The sequence below is a fragment of the Cynocephalus volans genome, chromosome 6 (assembly GCF_027409185.1).
Source record: "Cynocephalus volans isolate mCynVol1 chromosome 6, mCynVol1.pri, whole genome shotgun sequence".
Lineage (NCBI taxonomy): Eukaryota > Metazoa > Chordata > Mammalia > Dermoptera > Cynocephalidae > Cynocephalus > Cynocephalus volans.
Window position 1 is genome coordinate 141,902,301 of NC_084465.1, and position 18,549 is coordinate 141,920,849.

General features: G+C 37.9%; 1 protein-coding gene across 1 annotated transcript in view; it reads left to right on the top strand.

Moving 5' to 3' along the window:
• Window positions 1–18,348, top strand: part of ARMC3 (armadillo repeat containing 3) — a 102,425-nt gene extending 84,077 nt beyond the window's left edge. The window contains exons 18-20 of the mRNA XM_063101141.1: window positions 11,420–11,620; window positions 13,534–13,696; window positions 18,139–18,348. Of these exons, the coding sequence (XP_062957211.1) occupies window positions 11,420–11,620; window positions 13,534–13,696; window positions 18,139–18,348 (574 nt within the window). The remainder of the gene's footprint in view (window positions 1–11,419; window positions 11,621–13,533; window positions 13,697–18,138) is intronic.
• Window positions 18,349–18,549: the final 201 nt, after the last annotated feature.

The window sequence follows — 18,549 nt, forward strand, 5'->3', positions numbered from 1 at the left end:
TTTAGATCTAGCTTCGATTTTGAATTAATTTTTGCATAGGATGTAAGGTTGAAGTTCAGTTTGCATATGGATGTCCAATTGTTCCAGTAACATTTGCTGAAAAGCAACCTTTTCTCCCTTGAATTGTCTTTGCACCTTTGTCAAAAATCACTTGGTGACTCCCTGCAGGTCAAGATGCATAGACTAGTTTTTCTCAGCTCCTCCCTGCCAAATACAACAAATAATCTTGGAAATAAATGCAAGAGGCAACCAAAGGAGAACTCCAAAAGTGGTAAGAAAGTGAACTGGGGACCCTAGGACTGGGGAACAACACAGCAGCAAGATATCTTATGTCTCCCCACCTAACAGAAGACAACAGAGAGCAGCTAGTAGCCCCTCTGACAGTACCAGGCAAGCCCAATGCCACTGACAAGGGTATTGATGGGGGCTCCACTAACACTAAGTGGCTTGGGTCAGCAAACTGTTCTGCCTGCCAGAGATTCCTCTTTCCCACTCTCACCCTACCTCTGCCAAGAGATATCAAGCAGCTTGGTAGCAGTAGCAAGAAGGACCTGCCACAGCAAGTGTCCCTGCGGGCCTGAGACTTACTTTCCCCACTCAGAGATACTGAGGCAGCCAGGAGGCACCAGAAAAAGGTACCCTGCCTAGCCCAGGAAGGGGCCCCATCCAAGAAGCTGCTTTGTCCCAATGGGCCTGACACTGTTTTTTCCCACTGGGAGACAGTTATTGGGCAGGTGGGTGGAACCAGCAAGAGGGACCTAAGCACAATATGCAGCCTGGCACAAAGCTCCTTTGTCCCCATGGACCAGAGACTACCTTCCCCCATCAAGAGACATAGAGTTGGGGAATAATTGTAGGGAGGAATCCTGCCACAAGTGTCCTGCCCAAAAGTGCTATCCATCTTACACAGGCTGGCAGCAGCCAGCCACAGGCCCTGTCTAGAGAAGCCTCTTGGTCCCTGAAGGCTTGAGACACTCATCCCTTGCAAAAAGAGATCCTGAACAGGAAAGCCCCTCTGTCCCTTCAGACAACACCAGGAACTAATGGAGTCCCAGCAGCATCAGTTAAACCAAGCAGACACCTCCCTCCCCCACAAAAAACTTATGCACACACCAAAACCTCTGAAATTTAACCTATCATTGGAATCACAGCCCACAAAAGTAGGCCAGGGCCTACATGCTGAACATAAACCAGGAGACTGCTTGCTAAAATAAATAAATAGACCCAGAGTTTGCTAACATAATAAAATGTCCACAATATGATTTTTTTTTTTAAAAAAAGACCCATCATACTGAGAACCAAGAAAATCACAACAAGAATGAGAAAAGGCAATCAGCTGATGCCAACATTGAGATAAATCAGATATTGAAATTATGTGACAAGGATTTTTAAATAACCATCATAAGAGTGCTTTGATAATCAAATACAAATTTTCTTGAAATAACTGAAAAAAAAAAAACAGAAAATCTCAGCCAAAAAAAGTTATAAAAAAAGAGCCAAATAGAAATTATAGAACCAAAAAATAATTGACTGAAATAAAAAACTCACTGTATGGACTCAATAGTAGGGCAGAGATGATAGATGGTAAAATCAATGAACCTGAGGAAGGAGGAGTAGAATTCGTCCAGTCTGTATAATGGAGGGAAAAGTGACTGAAAAAAATGAATAAAGCTTCAGGGACCTATGGGACAATAACAAAAGATCCAGTATTCGTATAATTGCAGTTATAGGAGAGGGGAAAAGGAATGAGACTGAAAGAGTATTTGAATCAGTAATGGCTGAAAACTCCCCAAATCTGGCACAAGATATAAACCTTTTTATTCAAGAAGAGGAAAAAACCACTAATAGGATAAACCCAAAGAAATCAATGGTAAGACACATCATGATTACAATTCTGAAATCTAAAGACAAAAAACACTACTGAAAGCAGCCAGAGAGAAACTATGCATTTCCTATGGGGGAACCCCAGTTCAAATGACAGTGGATTTCTCATCTGAAACTGTGGAAGCCAGATGGAAGTGACACATTTTTCAAGTGCTGAAAGAAAAGAACTGTCAACCATGAATATCTGGTGAAAGTATCATTCTTAGGTGAAGGAAAAGTAAAAGAGTTTATAGTTAGCAGACCTACACTAACAGATTGGCTAAAGGATGGTCTTCAAACAGGAAGGAAATGATGAAAGAATCTGGAAAGATTAGGAAGAAAAAAGGAACAACAAGAAAGGAAAAAATATAGGTGCATACAATAGACTGTTCATTTCTTTATTTTCCTTATGAGTTTTGTAAATCATATTTTATGATAGAAAAATTATAATGACATCTGATACTCAAGATGACATCTGATACTAAAGACAATGATATTTAAAAGTGGAGAAAGTGAAGGAACCTGAATGGAGGTAAGATTTCCACACTTCATTAAAGTGGTAAAATGTGGATACCAGCACACTGTGGTAAGCCATACATGTATATTATAATACCTACTGTAACCACTACAAAACCTATGTAAAGAGCTACACCCCAAAACAGTATAAATAAATCAAAATAAAACCCTAGAAAAAAGTTCAAGTAACCCACAAGAAGATAAGAAAAGAAGAGCAGAGGAATAAGAACCAATCAAAAGACAGAGATTGGCAGAGTGAATAAGAAGTTATTATCCAATTATATGCTCTTTAAATTAAGAAACTCACTTCAAATTCATTGAAAAAGGTAGGTTGAAAGTAAAAGAATGGACAAGATACCATGTAAACATTAAAAGCAGGAGTGGCTTTAAAAATACATTTTTTAAAAAAGCAGGAGTGGCTTTAAAAATACATTACAAAGTAGACTACAGTGCAAAGAAACTTACTAGAGACAAAGAGGGATATTACATAATAATAAAGACATGGAAGACAAGGAAGACATACGATCTAATGAGTATGCACCAAATAACAGAGCCTCAAAATAAATGAGGCAAAAAAACCTGATAGAGCTGAAAAGACAAATAGACAAATCCACAGTTATGAGTGGGGACTTCAACATAACTCTCAGCAACTGGCAGAATTTCTAGGCAGGGGCCGGCCCGTGGCTCACTCGGGAGAGTGTGGTGCTGAGAACACCAAGGCCCCGGGTTCGGATCCTATATAGGGATGGACGGTTAGCTCACTGGTTGAGTGTGGTGCTGACAGCACCAAGCCAAGGGTTGAGATCACCTTACTGGTCATCTTTAAAAAAAAAAAAAAAATTTCTAGGCAGAAAATCAGCAAGGATATAGAAGACTTGAGCAACATAGTCAACCCGCAGAATATAACTGACATATTTAGAACACTCTAACAACAACAGCAAATACATTCTTTTTTAAAAGTGCATGTGGAACATTCACAAATATCCTGGGCCATGTAACAAACCTCAACAAATTTTAAATAATTGAAATTATGTAGAGTATGTTCTCTGACCATAACAGAATCAAGCTAGAAATTAATAACAAAAATACAACAAGAAAATCTCTAAATATATGAAAACTGAATGACACACTTTTAAATAATCCATGGGACAAAGAGGACGTCTCAAAGGATATTAAAAGATACATAGAACTGAATGAAAATGAAAATTCAACATATCAAGAATTGTGGGGCATAGCTAAAGCAGAGTTGAGAGGGATCTCTATGGCACTAAATGCTTACATTGAAAACAAAAAGGTCTGAGATCAATAATCCAAGCCCGTACCTTGAGAAACTAGAAAAAGAAGAGCAAAATAAACCCAACACAAACAGAAGGAAGGAAATAATAAACATCGGAAGTCAATAATGAAGTTGAAAACAAAGAAAGGAAATCAGTGAAATAAAAAGCTGATTATTTAAGAAGGTTAATAATACCAATAAACCTCTAGAAAGGCTGACAACTAATAAAACAGAGAAGACAAATTACCAATATCAGGATCAAAAGAAGGTATTATCACTACAAACCCCCGCACGCATTAAAGGATAAAAAGGAATGCTACAAGCACCTTATTTCAGCAACTTAGATGCAATAGACCAATTCATCAAAAACTACAAACTACCCAAACTCACCAAAGATGAAATAGGTAACCTGGATAGTCCTGTAACTATTAAATAAAATGAATTTATTAAAAAAAAAAAAAAAAAAAAAAAAAACCTTTCCTAAAAAGAAATCTCCTGACCCAGATATTTTCATTGATGAATTTTACCAATAAAGAATTAACACCAATTTTACACTCTTTTTCATAAAAGAGAAAAAGAGGATACATCCTCTTTTTACTCTAATGCTAATACCAGACAAGGACGTTACAAGAAAATTATAGATCAATAGCCATCATAAACATAGATGCAAAAATCCTTTATAAAACAAAGCAGGTCAAATTTAGCAATATATAAAAAGAATATTTTATCCAAGCAAGAGGGCTTCCTCCTAGGAATGCAAGGCTGGTTCATATTTGAAAATCCATCAGTGGAACCCACCATAAAGGGAAAAAACCCACATGATCATACTAATTGATCAAGAAAAACATTTGACAAAATTCAACATCTATTTATGATTAAAAAAATAAAACCATTGAAAAAAAGGAATAGAAGGGAACTTCCTCAGCCTTGCAAAAGGCATATACAAAATAGATTACAGCATGTTTAATGGTGAAAGACTGCAAAGATATGAGCAAGGCAAGGATATCATCTGTTCTTACCACCCTTACTCAACATCATATTGGAAGTCCTAGACATTGCAATGAGGCAATTTATAAAAGTTAAACAGATTGGAAAGCCAGTGGGGGCAGGGAGGAATTGTCCCTATAAGCAGACAACATGATTGTCAAAATAGACAATCCTTAAGAAATCCACTTAAAAAAAAAATACTCTTAGAATTCTTAGGTAAGTTTAACAACACATTAGGATATAAAGGGTATAAATCAATCATATTTGTATGTACTAGAAATGAACTATTGAAAACCAAAAATTTTAAAATATTTTTAATAGTTTTAAGAAATGAAATATGAAATAAAGTATAAAAGTGAAACAAAACATGTACAAGACTTGTATATTAAAAAGTATAAACACTTATGAAAGAAATCAAAGATTCTCCAAGTAAGTGAAGAGACATACGATGTTCAAATTTTTGAAAATGCAACATAGTTAAAAATGTAAGTTTCCCCCCAATTAACTTAAAGATTTGATACAATTCGATCAAAATCCTAGTAGGACTTAGACAAGCTGATTCTAAAACTTTTATGGAATGATAAATAAACTATAATAGCCAAATGAATTTTGGAAAAGAAGAATAAAGTTGAAAGGATCACTCTACCTGATTTTAAGATTTTACTACGAATCTACAGTAACCAAGACAGTGTGACATTGGTAAAGGGATAGACATATGAATGAACAGAATAGAGTCCAGAAATAGTTTGCACAAATATGGCCAATAAATTTTTAATTGAAATTTTTATGAGATATAGATTCACATGCTATTGTAAGATATACTATAGAGAGATCTCATGTCCCCCAATTATAAAATTTTGAAAACTATAGTATAATATCATAAGTAGGATATTGACATTGATACAATGCAATTATTTCATTCAGGTTTCCCATTTCTACTACTTTGTCTGTTTGTGTGTGTATATTTAGTTCTGTACAATTTTATCACATGTGTAGGTTTCTACCACCACAGTTAAGATGATGATGCTTCATGTCTAATTGCTCCAGCACCATTTTTTGAAAAGGCCATCCTTCGGGCCGGCCCCGTGTCTCACTCGGGAGAGTACGGCGCTGGTAGCGCCGAGGCCACAGGTTCAGATCCTATATGGGGGTGGCCGATGAGCTCACTGGCTGAGCGTGGTGCAGACAACACCGTGCCGAGGGTTGCGATCCCCTTACCGGTCAAAAAAAGAAAAGAAAAGAAAAGGCCATCCTTCCATTGAATTGCTTTCACAGCTTTGTCAAAATGCAGTTGAGCTTTGTTTATGCAGATCTATTTCTGGGCTCTCTGTATCGTTACATCAATCTATGTGCTTATCCCTCCACTAGTATCACCCTGTCTGAGTTATTGTAGCTATATAAAAAGTCTTAATATCGAGTAGAGTGATTCTTCCCAGTATTTTTCTTTGTCAAAGTTGATTTAGCTACTCCACAGCCTGTGCCTTTCCAAATAAATTTTAAAATAAGATATCCTATGTCTAGAAAAAAACTTTGCTAGGATTTTGATAGGAATTGCATTAAAACTAGAGATTATTTGGGGGAGAATTAACGTCTTCAATATATTGTGTCTCCAAATCCATGAACACAGTATGACTCATCATTTATTTAGGTCTTCTTTGATTGCTTTTATCAGCATTTTTTAATATTCAGCACACAGCTCATGTAGGAATTCAAAACAGGTTGAATTCCTACGTGTTTTGTAAAGTTTGTACCTAATTGATTAATTTTCTTTGGAACAATCGTAAATGCTCCAAAAATATTTTGGTCCCACTTGTTTGTTGTTACTGTATAGAAACACAAGTGATTTTTAATTGACTGTACGTATATGTGAATATGCATTGAATATCAACACCAGTGTGCAATATGTGCTGTTCAAATCAGGATAATTAGTATATTCGTTATTACAAAATGTAATTGATTTTCATGGCCCTTTACCAATTCCTCCCTTCCCCCCTCCTTTTTCCCCTTTCCCACCCACAGAAACCTCAGCTCTATTCTCTTCTCTTAAAAAGTTCAACATATTATTGTGATTGTTTTATCTTTTTTTATTTATTTGCTTATTTATTATTTATTAGCTCCCACATATAAGAAAGGACATGTGGTATTTCTCTCTCTGTGCCTGGCTTATTTCACTTAACATAATTTTCTCTAAGTTCATCCGTGTTGCTGTGAATGAGTCCTTCTCTTTTATGGCACAGTAGTATTCTGTTGTATAAATATACCACATTTTCCTTATCCAATTGTCTGATGATGGGCATTTAGGTTGTTCCAACTCTTGGCTATTGTAAACAGAGCTGCAATTAACATGGGAGTGCAGGTATCCCTTCGACATGATGATTTCCATTCCTTTCGGTATATACCCAGAAGTGGGATTGCTGGATCATATGGCAGTTCTATCTGTAGTTGTTTGAGGAACCTCCATACCATTTTTCATAATGGCTGCACCGTTTTACAGTCCCACCAACAGTGTAGGCGGGTTCCCCTTTCTCTGTATCCTCACCAGCATTTGTTATTCTGTCTTTTTGATCATAGCCAGTCTAACTGGAGTGACATGATATCTCAGTGGGGTTTTGATTTGCATTTCCTGGATGCTGAGTGATGTTGAGCATTTTTTCATGTGTCTGTTGGCCATTCATATATCTTCCTTTGAGAAATGCCAATTCAGTTCCTTTGCCCATTTTTTAATTGGGTTACTTGTTTTTTTATTGTTAAGTTGTTTGAGTTCCTTATATATTCTGGATATTAATCCTTTGTCAGGTGCATATTGTGCAAATATTTCTCCAACTCTGTTGTTGTCTTTTTGCTCTGTTAATTGTTTCTTTTTCTGTGCTGAAGCTTTTTAGTTTGATATAATCCCATTTGTTTATTTTTCCTTTTGTTGCCTGTGTTTTTAGGGTCATATTCATAAAGTCTTTGCCCAGTCCTACTTCCTGAAGTGTTTCCCCTATGTTTTCTTTCAGGAGTTTTATAGTTTCAGGACGTATATTTAATTCTTTAATCTGTTTTGAGTTGATTTTGATATATGGTGAGAGATATGGGTCTAGGTTCCTTCTTCTATATATGGATGTCCAATTTTCCAAGCACGGTTTATCAAAGAGGTGGTCTTTTCCTTAGTGTATATTCTTGGTGCCTTTGTTGAAGAGTAGTTGGCTCTAAGAATATGGACTGATTTCTGGGTTCTCTATCGGTTTCCTTTGGTCCATGTGTCTGTATTTATGACATGATCCTATATATGGAGAAGCCTAAAGACTACAAAAAAACTCTTAGAGTTGATGAACAATTTCAGCAAAGTTGCAGGATGTAAAATCAACATACAAAAATCAGTAGCATTTTTATTCTCCAACAATGAACTAGCAAAAAAAGAAATCAAGAAATCTAGCCTATTTACAATAGTCACCAAAAAATTAAAATACCTAGGAATAAAGTTAACCAAGGATATGAAAGATCTCTATGATGAGAACTACAAACCACTGTTGAGAGAAATAAAGAGGACACAAGAAGATGGTAAGGTATTCCCTGCTCTTGGATTGGAAGAATTAACATTGTGAGAATGTCCATACTACCCAAAGTGATCTACAGATTCAATGCAATCCCAATCAAAATTCCAATGACATTCTTCACAGAAATGGGAAAAACAATCCTAAATTTCACATTGATGGAGTTTGGATGTGTTGTCCCCTCCAAAACTCATGTGGAAATTTGATCCCCAATGTGGCAGTATTGGAAACTGATTGAGTCATGGGGGTGGATCCCTCATGAATGGATTAATGCTCTCCCTGGAGGAGGGGGGATTAATGAGTGAGTTCTTGCTCTATTAGTTCCCGCAAGAGCTCGTTGCTTAAAAAGACCCCGGCACCTTCTCTCTCTCTTTTGCTTCCTCTCTCTTGCTTCCTCTCGCCATGTGATCTGCTTGTACCCGCCGGCTGCTGCCACTTTTCACCATGAGGAGAAGCAGCCTGAGGCCCATGCCAGAAGTAGCTGTCCCAGAATCATAAGCCAAATAAACCTCTTTCCTTTATAAATTATCCAGTCTCGGGTATTTCTGTTATAGCAACACAAAACGGACTAAAACACACATGGAACAACAAAAGACCCCAAATAGCCAAAGCAATCCTGAGTGAAAAAAATAAATAAATAAAGCCAGAGGCATAACACTACCTGACTTCAAATTATACTACAAAGCTATAGTAACCACAAGTGATTTTTGTATGTTGACCTTATATCCTGAGACTTTGATAAACTCACTTTTTAGTTCTAGGAGTTTTTTGGTACATTCCTTGGAATTTTCTACATAGACCATCATGTCCATCTGCTTTGTCTTTAGTTTTCAATTTTGATATGTCTGGGAATGGATTTATTTGGCTTTACCTTATTTGCATTTGCTGAAATTCTTGACTCCATAGCTTTATGTCTTTAACCAAAGTGAAGAAGCCATTTCAGCCCTTATTCATTCAATATTTTTTTTTCTGTACTGCACCCTTTCTCCTCTTCTTCTGCGACTTTGATGACACCAGTCTTAGACATATTTTATTGTACCACAGATCCCTGAGAGTCTATCAATTGTTTTTCAATCTTTTATTCTCTATGTTGTTCAGATTGGATAATTTTTATTTTTCTGTTTTCAAGTTCACTGTTTTGTTCCTCTGTTATCTCCATTCTGCTATTAAACCCATTCAGGGAGTTGTGTGAATTTCTAAATTTTTGGTTATTGTATTTTTCAGTTTCAAAATTCTATTTTTATATTTTCTATTTCTTTCTAAGACTTTCTAACTCTCCATTCATTTCAAAACTTTTTGACCTTCTTGGAGCATTTTTAAAGTCTTTGTGAGATAAATATCTTTGCCATCTAGGCATTGGTGTCTATTGATTGTCTTTTTCCATATGAGTTGAGATTTTCCTGGTTTTTTGTATGCTTAGTAATTTTAGATTGTAAAAGTATGTTATAAATCCTGTGAGTCTTACTTATGGGTCCTAATAGCATTCTAAGAATATTCTTTGTGTGTGTGTGTTTTAGCAGACAATTGATTCAGTTGGGCTCAAACTTCAAATTCTAACTAATCTTCTGTGAGTTGTCATTCTAATGTCAGTCCAGTTTTCAGTCTTTGCAGTGCTATTTGGATCAGTCTTTCATGTATGCCAATCGGTGTCCAGTTTGGGATTTGAGTGGTAGTCTGTTCCACAGTTTCGTTCTCAAAGTATATGTATGTGCTGTTTAGGGTCAAACCATGCATGTACAGCTCAAGGTAAGCCTAGGAATTCATAAACATTTTTATGGGGTTGCTTTCAGAGCTCCTTCCTTTCCATGATCCCTCTTGCCTTTTCTGGTTCCTTGCGGCTTCCCTTGAGGTCCTCCAGCTAGAAAACTTCATTTACCTTGCTCAGCTGCACTCTTACCATGACTGCGCCCATATCTACAGCCAATCAGCAGGAGGACTGAATGAGTATAAAGCAGTTTTAGGCTCTTATGGGGTCCCAGTGTCACCATATCCACCACTGCCACCACTGTCACAGGATTCCTTAGGGGCTGGAATGCACAAGAATGGAGAAGAATAAGGAAAAAAACAAAAACAAAAACAAAAAACCCAGAGACTTTCCTCCACTCTCTTTCCTGTTTCTTAAGAGGCCTTCTCCTTGAGCTCTCTGTCTGTGCCAATGCTCACTTCCAGCTATCAGGCTAGGTTTAGTTCACCATGGGGAATAGTGGAAGCAAATAAAAAGATAAACCCACCATCAGTTCAGCAGTAATTCAGATTTTGGTCTTCTTCTATGATCTTCCTGCTACTCTTTACTTTTCAGAGTTCTCAAATAGCTGTTGCATGCATCCTGTTCAGGTTTTATGACTGTGTTCAGTGGGAAAGATGGGGGAAGTGTGCTTACTCCATGTCACCTGGAATGAGAATCCATGTCATCATTTTTGTTCAACTCATTAATTAACAAGGAAATCAGAAAGATGTTAATACTGGTTCAAAAACACTTGAGGTGCAAGGTATTTATATCCAATTTAACTAAAGAATATTAGAAAAAGATTGCTGGGTTACATACTGAACTGGCTAACATCCTACAGGACAATGAACTGTAACCTTTAGGAGTATCTTTTCCATTGATAGAAATTATTTACATCTCTACTAGACAAAAATCTACATGTTACCTAGTAATTCTCTAAGTCTGGAACTTTTGATTAATAGTAAACAGTATTCTTACTGTTTCCTAAGTAAATTCCATTTTAACTAAGTACAGAACTAAGTACCTTTCCCTCGATAAACCTTGCATGAGTCTTTGCTCCTGTATGACATGGAAATAGTGTGCCATTTTATTTTGTCTTTTTGCTTTATTTCAATATTTAGTATAATTTTTCTTAAAAACAGTGATCCAGATTCTTCTTGCAGAAGGTCTCAACTGAAGCAAGAGATGATATAAGATTGGCTTAGACTCTCCAAGGAGGCAATCTAATTATTCCCAACTCAATACATATTTATTACATATGCTTATTATATATTATGTGCCAGGCCTCTTGCTAGGCAATTGGGCAGAAATCCAATATATAATGTTCATAAGATATATCAATCATATAGTGTTCTCATTGAAAATGAAAATTTCAAAATTATGTATGGTATGGTTGTTGAGGTATAAAATACCTTATTTCTGTGATGCTCTTCAGATGAATTCACAGCACAATTAGTGTTTGTTCATTTAGTTAGCAGAATATGTGATTTTGATTTCTGTTGTTTGCTCTCAAAGGAAAGGCAGAGGGAAAAAAGAAGAGGAAAAAGTAAAAGAGGAGGAAGAGGTTATAATTGTACCAAAATTGGTTGGCGAAGGAAGCTCTGACAAAGAATGGTGCTGTCCCTCTGACCCTGATTTCTGTGTTTATGTGTCTGAAGTAACCAAATCAATACTGCCCATAATCAGTATTAGAGAACAGATTGAGGTTCTTGCAAAGTAAGTTGTCTATATATACATATACACTTTTAACTTCTGAAAAATTTTTATTATAGTGGTTTGCATATTTCAGCCAATTCTCAGATAAAAATGCACCATAATAAAATTGAACTTTATATCACCCTAGCTCTGACTCTGAAGGAGAAACACAGTGGATTGAAAAAGTTCTCGATATCTATATTAGGTCATAGTTTCACCAAGAATCAGAGGTAGGAGCTGGAAATTGCTTTGAGAAAAATGTCTGTTATTTTCTCCAGCTAAATCATCAAAAGCATCTTTCATTGTGATCCTGAAAAAGTTATGAATGAGTCAAAAATTTGAAAATTAAATTATTCCTTAGGTATATGAGGTGCTCCTAATTTAAAGGGATTCTACTGTGAATTACTTGTAAATTCACAAATTATCTTCTAATACAGATAACCATCTGCTATTTTTCTGTTATATGTCTGATATTTTGTATTTTATATTTAAAGTGGGGTATGAGCATTCTAAGAGATGGCTGCTTGGACAGGCTCAGGGCTCTGTATAAGCCAGCGAAGTTGCCTTTTTCATTAGAGTGTTTAATCTAACTCCACTAAGGGAAGGCTGAGAATTTGATTGGTAGCTGTAAGGGATTAGGAACCACTAGAAATGGAGGATAGGTTTCGTGATTGACAACACCCAGTAGCTAAGCTGCTGGCTTGTGCAACAGCTGTGGTCTCCATGGGAGCTTGTATCTACTCCAAATAGAAGCAAGCTGCACTCGTCAAACCTGGATGTGACAACTGCAAGTAACATAGCTGCCAGATCATTGACTTCTTGTCAGCCAGAACTGGAAGAGAACATTTTTTGGCTACTGAAGTTTTCCTGATGTCCTTGAGAAGTGATGACTCAAGCAGAACTCTGATTCAGCTCTTGTAAACATTTGTCAGATTCCCTTATGCTTTGTTCCTATCAGAAATACCTTTCATCATTCCCAAATGAATGTCTTTTTTTTTTTTTTTTTTTAACTGGAGTCCACAGCAAGCTAGATAGATGGAAATGCAGAGATTTGCCTCCCTGGTTCCTTGGCATTTATTAGAATACCCATTGCTGGATGAAACTGCAGGCCAGTTAGCAGCTTTCTCCCCAGCCCTTTGGGTTTTTCTTTTTTTTTTTTTCAACCATTGTTCTTTGCTTAGTTTCACATACAGCAAGAGGAAATCCTTTCTGTAAAAACTGCAATTTTGCCTTTACTCTAAGAGCATGGTGGCCTTATAGTTCACAGAGGATTTTTGCAGGTGTGTTTACTGACTTCTGCAGTGAGACCTGATATCAGGAGAAACCCACAGGCAAACTATACCACATTCATTCTGCCTTGTCCATGCGTCTGTTACTTTTCTGTTGTTCTTGCCTCTTCCTCCTCCTCTAACTTCAGTGTTATGTAATGCCATGTCTTTGTCTAAATTCAACAAATAAATAAATTCTAAAAGAGAAAAATTAAATTATAAAACTTGAAAATATTTGTGAATCTAATGGGAAAATTTTGTTTATCTCTTAGTTTAAATTCCTTGAAAGAACCATATGTTAGTACAATGCCTTAGATTTCAGCTTAAAACATTTAAAAATACTTTTCAAGAGTAAGATAAAATTTTAAAACTGCATTAACATTTACTGGGATATTGATTTGTATATTGTCATTCATATTGGAAAAGTTAGCAATTAGCATTCTTTTTTTCTTCTCCTTGAAATTCCTAGAATTTCAGTGTACACAAGATGGTTTGAATACAGTAAGCATAATTTTAACCTGCTTATTGTAAGTACATTTTTTAAAGTAAAGCAAACAATAAAAAACAAAGGAAATGTAGTTTTTATATGTATAATTGTATATATAAAATTATACTCAAAACATTCAAAATTAGATATTAAAATTGATCTCAATGTAATTGACACAGGTATGTGGCAGAAAAAATGGGTGGTGAGATTTCAAAAGAGAAGCTACATGATTTTAGCTGGCAACTTCACATAAGTGAACTAAAATTTCAACTTAAGTCCAATGTCGTACCAATTGGATATATCAAAAAAGGAACCTTCTACCATCGAGCTTTGCTTTTCAAGGTATTTAAGATATTTTGTCTCATTTGCCGTAAGGTAAAAATGTTTTGTCTTTATCATATTGGAGTGAGTCAGTGCTCACATTTAACTGGATAATATTAATCCTAGTATTTACATTTACTTGTATTTGACATAGATGTGTACCTATGTATGTGTACATACACATGTGTACATACACACATGCCTGATATATAATAACTAGACTGTTGGAAGCATATTTATTCAACACTTATCTAACACCTATATAGGCCACCTCCTCTGCCAGGGTCTGGGAGTACAGAGATACTAAAGTGCCAGTCCTTGCACTCTGGGGTACCTAAGCCAGACTTACGGGTTCCAAGGTGATGTCAGAGAAGGTTTCAGAGAAGGAAGTGATACTAATCCAAGTATTAGAGACTTATGTAGGATTTCACCAGGTAAAGAAAGAACACAAGGGTATTCCTAACAGAGCAATCATCTTATGCAAAAGAACACAAGTATGAGAGTTTTGCTCCATTTGGGGAATGTAGGGTAGTTTATCTGGATGGAGAAAAGAAGAGGGGCTGGATGAGGCTGAGGGGCCAGATCATAAAGCACCATGCGAGTTTGCACTTCTCTCAAATCCGAGATTAGCCACTGAAACTTGTCAAGGGAAAAGGCTAACATTCAGGCAACAGAATGGGGAATTAGAGCAGGCGCAAGACTGGGGCCAGGAAGGCCAGTTAGAAGGTTCCTGGAGCAGGAAGTATGCGTCACCTGTACTAAAGCCAGGCCATGCAGATGTAGAAGAGGGGATCAATTTAGAGAGAGATTTGGAAGATATAGCCAAAAGGAGTTGGTGACTGCCTAGGTGTGGTGTGAGAGATTGCATGAAAAGAACAAAATGACTTCCAGGCTTTGGGTAGGGAAGCTGGGGATGGCATTATTCACTGAGCTGGGGACACTAGAGGAGGATCAGGTTGAAGAGAGGGATGAGCTTCTTCTCCATTGTATCCAGTGCCTGGTATATAATAGGAGCTGGGGAAATGTTTTCTGAACTATAGACTGAATGTCTAAAATTCCTACCCTCTCCCAAATACCTGTAAACTTCATTGCGTCCGTATGTATCTTACCTCCAGTTCCAAGCTAATTCTATTTAAATCCTTATGCCAGCCTTTCTTGGATTTCTTGTTCTGTCAATTCTTCCTTCTATCATGTCTTAAATCTCCTTCTATTAGCTGTTTCCCCTTTAAAATCTAAAACATGCATAAGCTGCAATATTTAAAGAGAAAACAAATATTTTCTCATGATAGCTACAGTAACTATTATAGCTCCTATCACCACCATCACCGTCATTTTGAGCTATATGCCAGGCACCTGATAAATACAATTGTGAAGAGTCTCAAAAATACCAAAGATTGAGATTACTACCTTTACTTTAAAGACAGAAAAACTGGGCTGGCCGGTTGGCCCACTTGGTTAGAGCATGGTGCTGATAACACCACAGGATCAAGGGTTTAGATCCCCTTACTGGCCAGCTGCCAAAAATAAATAAAGAACTTAAAAATAAATAAATAAAAATAAAGACAGGAAAACTGATAATGGAGAAATCTTATACCCTAGGTCAACCAGAGGTGGAGCTGGAATTGGAACCCATGCCTATGTGAATCAAAAACCTACCACACTGCTTCGACTACTTTTATAATTCTCATTCTCTGTCAAAATTCTGAGTCATCTCAACTCCTTGTCACTCCTTGGCACACTTCTCGTTTTTCTCCAAAGTCACTGCCATCTGGCCTTTGCTCCAGCCCCCTCAATAAAGACCATGCTGATCTTCTCATTGTTTTGCTTAATATCAAAGAATTAGTTATTGACCATTCTCTTTCTTGGATACCACTCTCTTTAGTTACTTTTGTCCTCTCTTGCCATTTCATCTCAGTCTCTTCTGGAAACTTCTTTTCCTCCACCCCTCTCTTAAATATTGCGGATCCTCAAAGTTCTGACCCAGGCACTCTAATTTTCTCTCTTTATGCACTTCACAATAGTACCTAAATATCTGAGGTCTACAGTTCCTTTCCTCCTCCCTCAAACCCCTCCTGATTCCAGATCCATGTATCGATCGTCCTCCAGCTAGCTCCATATGATCGCCTCACAGGCACTATATCAGTCAGCTTGGGCTGCCGTAGACTGGGGCTTGCTTAAACAGCAAACATTTATTTCTCACATTTCTGGAGGCTTGGAAGTTCAAGATCAAGGTGCCAGCAGATTGGGTGTCTGGTGAGGGCCCAGTTCCTGGTTTGCAGACAGCTGCCTTCTTGCTGTATCCTCATATGGTAGACAGAGAGAGGGCTCTGATCTCTTCCTCTCTTTATAAGGCCACTAGTCCCATCATGGTGTTCCACCCTCAGGCTTCATCTAAACCTAATCATTTTCCAAAGGCTTCCACCTCCTAATACCATCACATTGGGGGCTAGGGCTTCAACATATGAATTGGCGGGGGGTGAGACACAAACATTTAGTCCACTGCAGGCACCTTAAGCTCATGATGCCAAACTGAATTCGTTACTCTCATACATCAACTAAGTTATGCAATTAATTACCTAGAACTCTCCCACTGCTGAAACCCTGAACACCAGTACTCACTGATAAAGTACTTTCCACCCTTCCTAAGTCTTCCAGTCCCCCTATATATACTCTTTATCTCTCCCATTTTCTTCCAGTTTCTTGGCCCCTGTTTAGCTTTACTTTCCACCCTACGCAGCCTAGATAAATCGTCCGCAGCCCTAATAATTTGCTCACTGATTTCCATCATTGCCTCCCCGACCCCCATCCATCCATCGCTCTGTCTTGCCAGCCAACCTGGACCAATCCTATTCGCTGTCCTTTCCAATCTCACAAGCAGGCAGAACACGACACTGGGGGGTGCCACAGCAAACTCAGGGTGTCCAGACTCAGGTGGACATGCGTGTTGCCTGGCCACCCTTGTCCCGCTGCTAGCACAGGCTTTTTGCTATTTTTCTCAGCAGCTGTGCCCCACGTCTGCCCCTCTTCCCAAGTCCTTTCATCCATACTGCTTCCCTCTAAGCAGCTGACCTTGTGTCCCACTTCACAAAGAAAATAGAGAATTTCAGATGGGTGCTCACTCGATTCAGTCAGAGGCAGTATTACCCCAAGGTTAAGAACTCAGACTCTGGAGACAGATTCCCTGGCTCCCACTTTAGGTCACCACTTATGGTGACCTTGGGAAAATTAGCTGACCTCAGTTTTACTCTCTGTGAAATGGGGAATACAATAGTATCTATTCCACAGGGTTGTTTTGATTATTTAAAGCGCCCTGACGTGGAGTAAGAGATTAATAAATGTTATTTTGGAAGACATCTTAAAATTATATATATTTGTTTTTGTCTCTCTACTCTGCCGGAGTATGAGTGCCTTACATTCAGATACAGTTTGTGTTACAGTTGACTCTTTACCAGGCAGTCTCAGACTAGATGTGATGTAAAGCCCTAAAAATGATAACTGTCTTAATCATCTTGGTCCACCCAAGACTAGCTGGTGCAGTCTTTACATTGTAAGTAATCAATAAATTAAGTTAATATATAAACATAGAGATTACTAAAACACCACAGTTCTTGCCTTCTGGTACTATGCAGCATTTACTGAGTACTTACCCTGCATCAGCATTCACTGCTGTAAGCACTTGGCACGTATTAATTCACTTCGTCTTCATAACCACCTTTGAGGAAGGTGCTGTGTTCTCCACATTTCACAGACGCAGACGTGGAAGCCCAGAGATGTTGACTCATCTGCTTGCAGTGAGCGGCTCACCTCCTCGGGGCTGAGCCAAAATTCAAACCCAGGCAGTTTGAGCTCTCTTGTTCACTGTGATGTGGCTACATTTTCAGATTATTTTAAAGATACTTTAAAAAAAAATAACCTCAAAATCAGGAATCGTCAAAGGGCAAATTGAAGAGACAACTTCCAAGGAACATAAGCAGCGCAAGGACTGAGCACTCACAGTTCTGCTTCTCCTGCTCCACAGCACCCATCTGTTACACAGGATAAATCAGCTAGAAATAGGTCCCCACCAATTTGATGCCTCCATTCATTCCCGCTGCATATCACAGCCAAAGAGCAGCCCAGAAGTGTGGAAAGATTGATAGATGCACTAGTGCTGAGATCCCTTGGAATAGCTTTTCTCCAGCTACAGTATCAATCTTGTGCTGATACAATGTCACTTCCTGAAAAATGTCACGTCCCAGCAGGGCCTACACAGAGATTTTGAGACTACGGAATCTTGAGGAACAAGGAATTTATCACTTTTGATTGGCTCCCATCACAATTTCCACATTTTCCAGCCTCCTACTTAGGTATTTCTTTGCAAGAGTTGTCAATTTCACCTTCAACCATGGTGGGGTTTACAACTATGGATTTTTCTCCACCCTCTGCCTCATCGCCCTTGGCCGATCTCTTGTTTTCTCCCACAGGCTCTGGCGGATAAAATCGGTGTTGGCAGCTCTCTAGTTCGAGGGGAGTATGGCAGAGCTTGGAATGAAGTCAAGCTGATGAACGAATGTCGTAAAGGAGTGATTGGGGGCCTGCCCCCACCTGAAGTGTACATTGTCGACCTCATGTTCCACCCAGGTGGACTGATCAAGTTAAAAAGTAGAGAGGCCGACCTTTACAGATTTCTTTAAACCATCAAACACATGGAGGGTCCAAGAAACAGAAGTTCACCAATTGATTTTATTTATTTCAATAAAAGTATTAAGAATGTTCCATCTGTGTAGTAACAAGGAAACTTGGATTGAACTTGGGTGTGCTTCTGATGTCAGGTTTTTGGCAAGAGTTCACAGTCTTATTAGGTAATTTTATGCTCACCGTTCCTCACATAAAGC